Source organism: Mya arenaria, chromosome 14, assembly GCF_026914265.1.
Source record: "Mya arenaria isolate MELC-2E11 chromosome 14, ASM2691426v1".
In the NCBI taxonomy this organism is placed as follows: domain Eukaryota; kingdom Metazoa; phylum Mollusca; class Bivalvia; order Myida; family Myidae; genus Mya; species Mya arenaria.
Window position 1 is genome coordinate 22,255,098 of NC_069135.1, and position 12,600 is coordinate 22,267,697.

At 33.3% G+C, this 12,600-nt stretch overlaps 1 protein-coding gene across 2 annotated transcripts in view; it reads right to left on the bottom strand.

The window, feature by feature from the left end:
• Nucleotides 1-4,609: 4,609 nt before the first annotated feature.
• Nucleotides 4,610-12,600, bottom strand: part of LOC128216607 (neuroepithelial cell-transforming gene 1 protein-like) — a 49,630-nt gene continuing 41,639 nt past the window's right edge. For both annotated transcript variants that reach the window (XM_052923226.1, XM_052923227.1), the window contains 5 exons: nt 12,176-12,234; nt 10,234-10,374; nt 9,055-9,123; nt 5,746-5,929; nt 4,610-5,252 (listed from right to left, as the gene is read on the bottom strand). In XM_052923226.1, the coding sequence (XP_052779186.1) occupies nt 5,047-5,252; nt 5,746-5,929; nt 9,055-9,123; nt 10,234-10,374; nt 12,176-12,234 (659 nt within the window). In that variant the 3' untranslated portion in view covers nt 4,610-5,046. The remainder of the gene's footprint in view (nt 5,253-5,745; nt 5,930-9,054; nt 9,124-10,233; nt 10,375-12,175; nt 12,235-12,600) is intronic.

Genomic DNA, 12,600 nt, shown 5'->3' on the forward strand with positions numbered 1-12,600 from the left:
ATGCGATGAAGATTCCATTAAGGGGGACATTTTGACCAAGTTAGAACATTATCTGACCAATCCCTAGCACGATATAGTTCCGGACAGAAAAAAGTGTGACAGACTGGGACACGGACAGACCATGCAAATAAGTTTCCCCTCCCGAAACCTTCTATTCGGCGGCGTATCACCAGCAAAATGTTGATGAAGCTGCATGATCGGTCCCTATTGTTTATAATTAGGTCTATTGAGCTAAACAGAAGAGGATTGTCTTTTTGTTGGTATGTTTACGTTATGTATAATTGATATTTTAATGATAGCACAGGCAATACAAGAAGACGAGGCATAGCGGTCTTTGCTATAAAAATGTAGTTCTATTACATATAAAGACAGTTTTCAGTGGTTCATTTGTTTTGCTACATGCATGAACATGTATATACGTGATTGTTAAGTAATTGTTTGTTGGTAAGTCAGGTATTATTTTTCTAAAGAAAGTAAACTAGACAATTGATTGAACGTATTCAGTTTACTCCAGGCGTCTAAATTTTGCGAGGGCAGGTTAAATGGTTTGTCAAGCTGAGTAACTGCAAACCTTTAAAAACATCCTTAAAGCAAATTACTATCTCTCAAAATTACGACACACACAGCTTAGGTATTATTACATTTATTATATTCATAACATAATCAACAGTGTGATCTAGTTCAATTGGTGATGTTTCAAACATGAAACTAGACAAAATGAGAAATGTGTGTTGTCAAAATAGTGTTCATCAGCTAAACGCTTGTCTACGTTTTATAAAAATAAAAGCCATATTTGTAAAAGCCAAAATTCTACTACACAAATCTAACTAATTTCTTTATTTTGTATTTTGACAAAGACATTGGCGATAATTTTTCAGTATTTTACCTACTATTTTTCTAAAGTATGGTGAATAATTACTTACAGAGGGGTCAATATAAAAAAGCTTAAAACGAACAAAGCTATTTATCAATCATGTTGATATGATTTATCTCAATACAATAATATCATGTACCAGATACATTGGTAAAATATAATAATGTTAAAGACAATTTGTAATCAAGGAACTCAAGACGAGTTAGAAATTTGATATTGAAGGCAAAAATGTTAATAAAATTGGGCATAGAAAACTCCTGAAAAAAGCGCCAAAATATCACATAACATGCGATTTCTGCACATTTTATAACTGGTGAATTTGTGGCCATGTTACTATTAATTGAAAATCACATTTATAAATGCTAATATTTTTTAATCTGTACACAAATTATATGCTCTTGTTTTACTTTGATCATTAAATAATAATAATGCATCATATTCTATCTTTCCCACCTTAAAGGTGTTTTATGAATACCGTCATGGACATGTATTAAATATATTTAATATCTGAACTGAAACAAACAGAAAAAGTTGTTATCATAAAATGATACAAGGAAGAAATTTGAACAATTATAATTTCAAACTTTTCCGTGTTTTAAGATGAAAAATAAAATGGCCGTGCCCATAGTTAGACATGTATCTAAGCCACAAACATACAGAAATGACTGCAGTTTTGCATGATCCAAAAAGCAATTTTTTGAAAATATCAAATTCAAAATAGTTATATTTTCCACTTGATACACCCAATTCATTACCAAATACAAAACCCTCAAGGCCTCTATACAGTTCATATAAGGAATTATAAGTTGATCATAAACACAGAATGCTTTGACAAATGTTTAGAGATTAAAATGTCTAGATTTAAAAAGCCTTGAAAACAAAATCGAATAAGTCATTAAAATAATATACTAGTAAATAAGACATTTCTTGGTTAAGGACAGAAATTAGGATAGAAAGAAAGAATAAAAAGATGCCAGTTTAAACACACACAAATTCATTGCAACAAAATGACTATAAAGTTATACATAATAATGTATATGGTTCTATATTACTGTCAAAAATATGTTTAATAGAAATGGGCATAACCGGTTTATAACTAACGCTTGGCTATAATACAATGCCATTACAGTAACGTCACCCACAACCCTCGAGATTGATATGATACACTCACAGCTGTATAATCTCAAGAACTTGACTTAATTCGCTTCCTGTTCACATATTTTGACAATAATATAACAACTTACAATAATAAGGTACACCTATAAAATAATATATATAAAAAATAAATGGATCTACATGGTATATCAAAATGACTACTGTTAGCACTGTTTCAACATTTCATTGTTTTTTACAAGTTTTTTTTATGTGAAACAATATAAAATATAGACAAATAACTCATTATCTATGGCGGTATTTTATATTGTTTAATTTTAAAACTTAACAAACAGGGGCACATGAAAGGAATTGATGTTAGAGGGGGCGTAACTTAAGGGTGCAACCTTTTGACATGCAACCCATCCTCAAAACTGAAACTCGTATGGCGTGTAACGTTGGCAAGGGAGTTTTGGGGTACTACCTGAAGAAGATTCTAACAATTGAAATCTGGCACTTTGGCAATTTTATTACTTCTTTCTCTCCAGTATTGACCTAAAAAGTAACCTTGGGACAAATTAAGGGGGGACCGCGCCAGGTGCATCCCCCCACCCACCCCTAAATCTTCTGGTGATAAAAGCAATAGAGCTGACATAAGTCATCTGATATACATACATGTATATAACTAATACAATAAAAGCACCAAATCAAACATTGTTAAACATTAGAACATAATTATATGAAACACAAACAAGAAATCCTATTACATTTTACACCATTTTTTTGCCCTGTTGCGCAAGAAAGGAAAAAGAAAATATTAGATGCACAGTGTCTATCTAAGGATGTGTGATTACCAGATTCAAGTATTTTTTTAAAAAATTGTTCAAATTTTGTGTGAAAAAACCCTCATACAAATTGATAAACTTAAAATGTTTTTGACATGAATCATAAGTTATAACACCTCTTTTCAGAATTGAAATTTTCATTCAAGATTAGGGCCCTCAGCTCTTCTTAATATAAATGTACAATTTTCTTCCAAAGAATTTTTATCCATGAGGTGTACATAAAGTGCTGACAAAACACCTGTCCATTGTTAGTATGCATTTTAGTATTAAAACATATATAATGATTCAATTGATAATGCCCCCTTCTGCATATTTTTTGAAAAATTCCCGTTTTTAGAGTAGAGAAACAACTGTTCTTTAAATTAAGGAGGGAAAATCCTTCATTTTTTAGTAAGTGTGGAAACCCCCAATTTAAACCTCTGCATGTATGGTTATTTTACTCTAAACTACACATCACATACTAGTTTACCATGAAACAATCTCTAACCTAACGATACAAATACATATACTGGCCACAGCGTAAAAAAAGTGCAAAAAAACACATGAAAACCGAACGTCAATATATATAGACAGTAAATACTAACTTAACCATATGAATATATTGTTATATATATATATATATATATATATATATATATATATATATATATATATATATATATGCATTTAAAGTAATATCTGCTTCGCAACAGAACACAGTAGTTAACCACACATGTGGAAAATATTCGGGGCCTTTCAACAGGAATCCAAGCCACCATTTCTATCCTATGAGGGATTTGCAACTGTGAAGCACTACTGAATAAAAAACTCTCCTTTGTTCTAATCGCACCTGGGATTTTTCTCCCCGGGTTCTACAAATTTTCCGACAAGATGAGCCAAAAAATGTTATAAAAAACAAAATCATTGTGAGGAAAGTATAAGTTGAAAAACATTTCAACATTGTCACAAAAAAACATGTTCACAAAATCATGTTTTTCCTAAGGCATACGGTGGTGTGAAATGTACACTAAATCTAACAAAAACATATACTGTAACTACTTTTCCTATCATCAAATTTCAATTTTACACTTGATATATTTCATTCAATCTGGGCCCAGATGGTACAAATAATGATATACATGAAAAAATCTGATAAACATTGGTATGAATTTCAAATGATTTCATATGGTCTAGTTTTTACATGTTCAGTTTAAAATCGGCCAATTTTTAGGATTTTGTTAAAGTAAACATCAGCATCAGCATGGATGACATTGTTGTCAACCTCAAGGTGAAATATTTGACGATGTGTAATATATATAAATACAGTTGCTTTAAACTTTGTTACAATTTCAGCAGATCACAATTGTATCCATTAAATTATCAGAGCAGCAAAGATTCGAAAGTTAACAAGATGACGTTAGCGTTGTTAATTTGAACCTTAACTAAGTTCTGACCAATCAGCCCAATGAAAAACAATGTTGCAATCGATTAAAAATAAAATCCTTGATAAAAAGTGATATATTCAAACCAATTCAACATAAAATCCTTGATAAAAAGTGATATATTCAAACCAATTCAACATAAAATCCTTGATAAAAAGTGATATATTCAATAAAATGAATTTCATAAAACCACAAGGTTTAAAACTACACTAAAAGTAGAAATGAGTGTAAAGAATGAAAAAGTGCAGTTTAAAAAACCCATTAACTTATATTGAAGATTAAAGATTTTACCACAAGTAAAAGTCTAAATAAAAATGTTTTTGTGCTAATGTACACAAGTCGTTTATTGTTTACAACACAAATATCTTTTTAAAAAAAGGAAACAAATTTAAAGAGATCTATTCCATTAAACCATCTTCCATTTCATATTATCTTTTGTTTACCATAAGACATATAACATACAAAAGTTTGACTTAATTGCCACATACAAACAATTGTCAGATGTCACTCAAATACTTTCTAACATTGATACATGTACATAAATGTTAAACATATTGATATATGTTCTGACTTATATGTAGCCACAGTTCAACTTTCGTGACATAATTCCTTCATCAGCCATTTACATATCTTTTCTCCACTCATATCAGCTGATTGCAATTTTCCAGTCAATTTACTACCGTTCCGTCATATTGCACAATGCTACACCTTAGCAATTTCAAGTCCGAGCTTCCATTACTTTCAATCAATTCATACAAGAGAAACAACCCTTGCGAAGAAAACTTTGACCAAAATTATCTCCCTTGAGTAATATTCATTCCCCTTCAGAACTGTCTGAATGCAAGCGAACATTTGGAGCCAAATGGACTGCTACGATTTCTGGTGATTCTTTCTTTACGTTGTTCAATGCAGACCTGATTGAGTTAAGCCATTGTCGCTTGTCGTGCTCGTCGTTGGACATCAAAGTGTGTGACTGGCCCTTGCCTGATTCAGTGAATGAGACTCGGAACACATTCTTTGCTGAAAGTACAAGATTAGTTTTAAAATGAGATTAACCAGATCCATTTTTTTATTCTTGTTTTTTAAATGGTAAAAACGGTAAAGGTATTTTAGGCTATAGAGATTCAAATATAGAACTTGCTTAGTTAACCTTAAACACCAACTATATTTAAAATGAAATTCCATTAAAAATTTCATTGAAGATTGGATTAAATGCTGAACACAATGAAATATAAACAATTCTCCATTGCATCATTAAAACCCCGATATCCGTGCAACAATCCAGTCAGTAAGTGCTGGCCTACCACCGAGCAACACTGTTAACTGCCCCTTTGAAACCTCACCCATATACCGACCATTTCTCAGCAATTATCTTGCTGTTTTCAAACAAAACCCCTGCATGATTACAACATATTTTGCATACATTTATAAATCTTAATGTACCAGTATGTTGCACCTCTCAGAAAACACCAACAATTCCAGTAACCCCCCTATAAACCATGGTCACACTTACAAGTCTGAGAAGATGAGAATGCTGATCGGAACGAGCCCATTTTGACCTCTCCATCCTTGAGATCCTCGAGGACAAGGTCGCTAATGGGGATTGGGTCTCGGTAAACCTGGAACCGCTGATATCCCCCCTGCGTTACCAGCCGCGTGAGTACGAGTATTGTGTCGAACAGGAATAGTTGAAGCTTCTGTGAATTCAAAAGCAATACATAAGTAAGTAATATTAACGCGAATTGTTGTGGAAAGGTATTGGACCCAGTAATATAAGACTGCTGACAAAAGATCATATCACAGCTATTCATAATTAAGTTGGAAAGTTGATGTTTTATGGCTAAAAGCGTTACAAATCCTTGAGAAAAAATAAAAAATAAACAAGAGCTGTCACAGTATGTGACAAATGCCCCCGAATGTTACATTGACCTATGAACAAGGTCAGTACATGAAAAGTTAAAGATCAAACAAATACATATGGCAAGTTATTTTAAATTGCCTCTGTACATAAAAAAATACCACCCATACTTGACAACCTACATTCTTATGTCCTTATATTCAGCATTCCATTGTGAATAAACACTAAGTGTATATTTCACCTTAAAGGTAGGGACATGGGTCTTGCACGTGACACGTCGTCTTGGTATGTCGAACACATGTGGCAAGTTATTTTCAAATCTGTCCATACAAGAAAAAGTTCCAGCCGGGACATAACAACCAATACTCTGTATCCTTATATGGAGCCATCCATTGTGAATAAACACCTTAGTGTGACCTTGACCTTAGAGGTAGGGACATGGTTCTTGCACGCAACACATCGTCTTGGTATGTCGAACACATGTGGCAAGTTATTTTATTATCTGTCTATACAAGGGAAAGTTACAGCCCGGACACGACAACCTATACTCTATGTCGTTATATGCAGCAATTTATTGTGAATAAACACTAAGTGTGGCTTTGACCTAAGAAATAGGGACACGGGTCTTGCATGCGACACGTCTTCTTGGTATGCCGAACACATGTGGCAAGTTATTTTAAAATCTGCCCATACAAGGGAAAGTTACAGCCCGGACACGATAATCTATACTCTATGTCATTATATGCAGCATTCCTTTGTGAATAAACACCTAAGTGTGACCTTGACCTAAGAGGTAGGGACACGGGTCTTGAACACGACATGTTGTCTTGGTATGTCGAACACATGTGGCAAGTTATTTTAAAATCTGTCCATACAAGGGAAAGTAACAGCCCGGACACGACAACCTATACTCTATGTCCTCATATGCAGAATTCCATTGTGAATAAACACTAAGTGTGACCTTAACCTTAGAGGTAGTAACACGGTTCTTGCACGCAACACGTCGTCTTGGTATGTCAAACACATGTGGCAATTTAATTTTTAAATCTGTCTATACAAGGGAAAGTTACAGCCCGGACACGACAACCTATACTCTATGTCGTTATATGCAGCAATTTATTGTGAATAAACACTAAGTGTGGCTTTGACCTAAGAAATAGGGACACGGGTCTTGCATGCGACACGTCTTCTTGGTATGCCGAACACATGTGGCAAGTTATTTTAAAATATGTCCATACAAGGGAAAGTTACAGCCCGGACACGATAATCTATACTCTATGTCATTATATGCAGCATTCCATTGTGAATAAACACCTAAGTGTGACCTTGACCTAAGAGGTAGGGACACGGGTCTTGAACGCGACATGTTGTCTTGGTATGTCGAACACATGTGGCAAGTTATTTTAAAATCTGTCCATACAAGGGAAAGTAACAGCCCGGACACGACAACCTATACTCTATGTCCTCATATGCAGAATTCCATTGTGAATAAACACTAAGTGTGACCTTGACCTAAGAGGTAGGGACACGGTTCTTGCACGTGACACGTCGTCTTGGTATGCCAAACACACGTGGCAATTTAATTTTTAAATCTGTCCATACAAGGGAAAGTTACAGCCCGGACACGACAACCTATACTCTATGTCATTATATGCAGCACTCCATTGTGAATAAACACCTAAGTGTGACCTTAACCTTAGAGGTAGTAACACGGTTCTTGCACGCAACACGTCGTCTTGGTATGTCAAACACATGTGGCAAGTTATTTTAAAATCTAGCCCGGACACGAGTTATTGAGCCGGACACACAGACAGACGGAAGGACGGACGGTGCGATTTTAATATGCCCACCTTGGGGGCATAAAAATGATTGATTTGAAGCCAAAGGAAGCTTATTCTCAGACAAAAATTAAAAGAAAATGTCAAAACTTCTTTTTGTATTAATTAATGATGAATTGATGATATAATCATAATATATGACCTGACTCATTTTTTTTTCCATTTTTTTTTAACTTTCCATTTGAACTATAAATTTATTTATACCATGAATAACAGTTCTTTCATAAAAGAACAAAAAGAAAAAATATCTCTAATAATTCCAGTGACAATAAAGTTAAGACTATTTGATTTATTATTAGTTCAACAAACAGTTAATTTGACTGTGTTCATTATCACCTTTACAGTACTTAAAATAATATCGCCAGTCATTCAATAACATATCTGACCAAATACATTCATGAAAAGGTTAATTATATCAATACAAAACTTATGGCATATTGTCACTTTAGAAAAGGATTGCTCTTATCATAATAATTTGTCTATGAATCCAGACAGAATCTATTTTCAAAAATGGCAACAGGAAAATTGGCTTAGTTTGATTGTATTATAGAACTTGTTGAGCAAACATAAACGGTCATACACAGTGACAATAAGGAAACTCCCTTACATAAAGAGATTTATATATAGAAAGTCATGCTTAAATGGACTTTTAGGAACGGCTTACCTCCTATAATTTTACAAACTTATTACTGACGACTTAAAACACCTTTAACATTTTTTCTGACAGGTGCTCCGTTCATAAGTGCATCAACATGTTGAAATAGAGATAGGGACTCGCACACTCTCAAATTTGTTAAATTTAATGAAATTTTAAACGGAGAAAAACTTTTTTCTTCTGTTTATTATATGCTTTAAAAGGATATAAAATGACAGTTAATTTTAGTTTTTTAGAAAGGAGTGCCGAATTGTAAGAGAACGTTATGTCATTTCGGGAATGACGTAAATGAAAATTTGAATCAGCCCCTTGCATACTGAAGTTTGATTTTGAAGTGAGGCTCATGTTCAAAACAGTGAAAAATATCAAATTGTTATTTCACAGTCTGAAACGGAGAAATATCCTTTTTATTTCACTAATAAATCTCTATGAATCATTGGAAAAAGATATAATAAAAAATGTTTAACTTACGCTGCCTTTATTATTTTTCAATGTCCCATTGCACAGCAGGGTTGATGCATTTTCGATGTCAGCATGTTTCTGTAAGACAAACAAAACAGCAGTAAGTAACCATAACAACAAAATAAACCCTGTTCCACATAAGATTAACTACATATAAATATGGCTTTAGACTATAGGTTACCGAGAGATTCTGTTTCCATATGGAATGTTTATTGTTATGCCGAGAAATATCAAGAATTTCTTTTCGTTCTAGCAATTTCTTAGAAATACTAAATCAAATGCACTAAAATAGTTACTGAATGCAAAGTCTGCAACAAATGCATTTCCCTCATTAAGTGGTAAAATTAAAAGGTATTTAAAGCCAAGCTTTGTCCATTAATCAACCCCACATTATTGCCTGCTTATAGAATTAACCGATATAATATGAACATTAGAGTTCGTTAATACCCAAATTTCCCTGAATCATAAAATAGCCGCTAACTTGTTCCAAACCACTTAATTTCTATTCCCCACCTCATAAATGAATAAAATGTTTGAACAGAGATTATTTTTTCAGAACCGCAGAAATATAAATCTGATTATAAAAAATCAAGGGCTTTGCACTACCAACATGAATTTTGATGATCATTAATGATGACTCCATCCTCAAATTTCTATTTTGATGTTGAAGATGAGGTCTCAAAGGATTTTAAAGCATTCAATAGAATTGTGGTGGAGGGATAGGAATCAACGAACATAAATAAAATACAATTCTAAATCGAGAATGTCAACAAACAAGTTTTTCCCCCTCACATTTTTCAAGGTTTTTGCTATTTTCTTGAAGACAAATTTAATTACCATGAAATGAATAAATAATGGTGGATTTAAATCATGTATATGTACCGGTACTATAACGGGAATTATGATGATTGTTTCTTAAATTAACTTAGCTGATATGATCCAATGAAATTGTTCCATACCTGATCATAATGGAGATGAACGTTTTTAATTCACATAGCAAACAGCTTCAACAATTCATAAATACCCAAGTTTGTTTGGCCTCATCCAATCACCTCACAACATATCCCATGTGTTTTTTTCCCCCACTTTTCAATGTTCAGAAGAAAAAACAAAAGCCTACAAATGTGGGTCAGGTAAGATCAAACTGTTTTTGAACTGTAGTCTCATTGTACGAAAATTAATGCAAACCTGATCATCATAGAGATATGTGATGCGTGACCGATAGTAAACACATTTTGCTTCTCCTGTTCTCTTGTCTGCATCTCCAACAATTTCTTCTGCAAGCCTCACAGCCTCACTCAGGTTTTGGGCATCCAGCCAATCAGATGTCTGTGATAAAAATAGCAGCCAATAAAATGTGTTTTATTCAAATTACAGCCAATGAGATGTCATTATTTAAAAAGAGCAGTAAATAAGATGCATGCAAATTGAAATTTAAGTCAATAAAAAATGTTGTAAAAATAGCAGCATATAAAGTGTATGAGATAAATCCCTTAGCATATGCGAAGGTTATGATGGATAACTATTTTGTGCATGTGACTATTTTTTACGATTACTTTAGTTTTAGTTATTCCATTGTACATTAACAAGCAAGTTAGTGGAAAAAAACTTTCTAGAGCTAAATGCAAACCAATGTAACTTTTCAAATAAATTCAGCTGATAAGATCACCATTGGGATAAGAAATTGTGATTTTGACCATGACCTTAACAATGCCAGACACAGCTGGTTCTACCCAGAGTCATAGATTTGTTATTGATATAATTATTTCGTAATACGATAAAAACGTGACGAGTGGCGCAAAACACGTAATAACAAATAGGAAGTATCTTCCTAATGTTTGAACAACTGCAATATATTTCATGCCAGATTGACCAAAGATAAGGAAAACACAGTGAAAAACCATGATTAAATTGCAAAAGACAAACACAGCCATCAGTTTGCCATGATGAAATGAAGATGATTAATCTCTTGTTTTGAAAACAATTCTGAAAAAAACCCCAGTGTTTTCCTGAATAACCAGAATTATGTCAATTTATGATGGACTTATTTATGCAGTTCCAAAAAGCAGTTGTTGTTTTGAAAACTGTTCGAAATTCAAGTCTTGACTTGAATGAATGGGTTATGTGTCTTTTTCTGAAAAAGCAGAATTATCTAAAGACATTTTACTACATTATTATACTAATTCATGATTTTCAAAAAAACATATATATACATGTTGTTTTTTAAACAGATCAAATTTATTAAAGGATTGATTTTTTTCTTATATACTTAATGAGTTGATTTTTCATGGGTTAATTTTTCTTTTATTCTTGAATTTATGGGTTGATTTTTCTCATCTTGAATAAATGGGTTGAATTTTCTTACATCCTTGAAATATGGGTTAATTTTTTTTTTAAATTAATGGGTTGATTTTCCAATATTCTTGAATTACCGTAATGGGTTGATTTTTCTGGTCATTTTAAATCATACAATTTAAAATGATTCCTTGAATTTTAACTACGGTGGTTCTGAAAACAGATCCAAATTCCAGTTCATCCCAAAATGAATTAATTTCTTTTCTGTTCATGACATACAAATCAATTTTGGCATTTTCAGTCAAGTTCAATATACCAGTAATAGTACTTGACAGTCTAATAAGTTTTATGTATGTATTGCATCTGAATAAGGAAGGTCTAGCTATGACAGGTTTGAACTAGGATGGGAGACTTGTATAATAAGTACAGATAAGCCAAAGGTCATTCATTCGACATCAAAGACAATTGACATATGACTTTGACATATTGCATAATAGATTATTCATGACTAGCACAATGGGGTGTATAATTGAACCTGTTGAAAAAAACCTTTGAAATTGTTTAGTTTTATCTGCAGTTTAATTAAGGGGGTAAGGGGTCAAAGGGGAGATTGCCTTTAGAGGGGGTTGTCAGAGTTGAGATGGGGGTCAGAGGGCAGAGTAGGGGATCAGAGGGGAGTGTAGGTTTGGGTGTTAGGGGTCAAAGCGGAGATTGGGGTCAGAGGGGGTGTCAGAGTTGAGATGGGGGTCTGAGGGCAGAGTAGGGGTGGGGGATCAGAGAGAAGATGTGGAGAGGAAAATAAATGTCAGTATGAAATGGGGAAAACGAAACCTACGTATTTCAAAATGCTCTTCAACAGTAGTGGGTACTTCATGAACCGGCTTCTTGCTCCATCTGGAATATACAAACAAAACATTATTACAGTTTTGATCCCAGGACAATATGAATATTGTCCTTAAGATTCCCATTGGAACATTCAATATTTTAGTCAAAATTCCAGAGACGATAACAGACCAAAAATGCCATTCCTGAATACCCTGATAATTTAGTTTGAGAATGGGTGATTTAGACTCAACACAAGGTCAAGGGCTTGAACCCCTTTTGAAAGGGGCTCATGAAATGGGAAGCATTCGATGCATATTTGTCAATCATGAATGTGATTAAAAATAACTTAATCAATCTGAATTTTATCATGACTTCCAATATTTTTCAGGTCTTTCTTGATTTGCATTATCTACATACAATAGGAAGCAGAATATA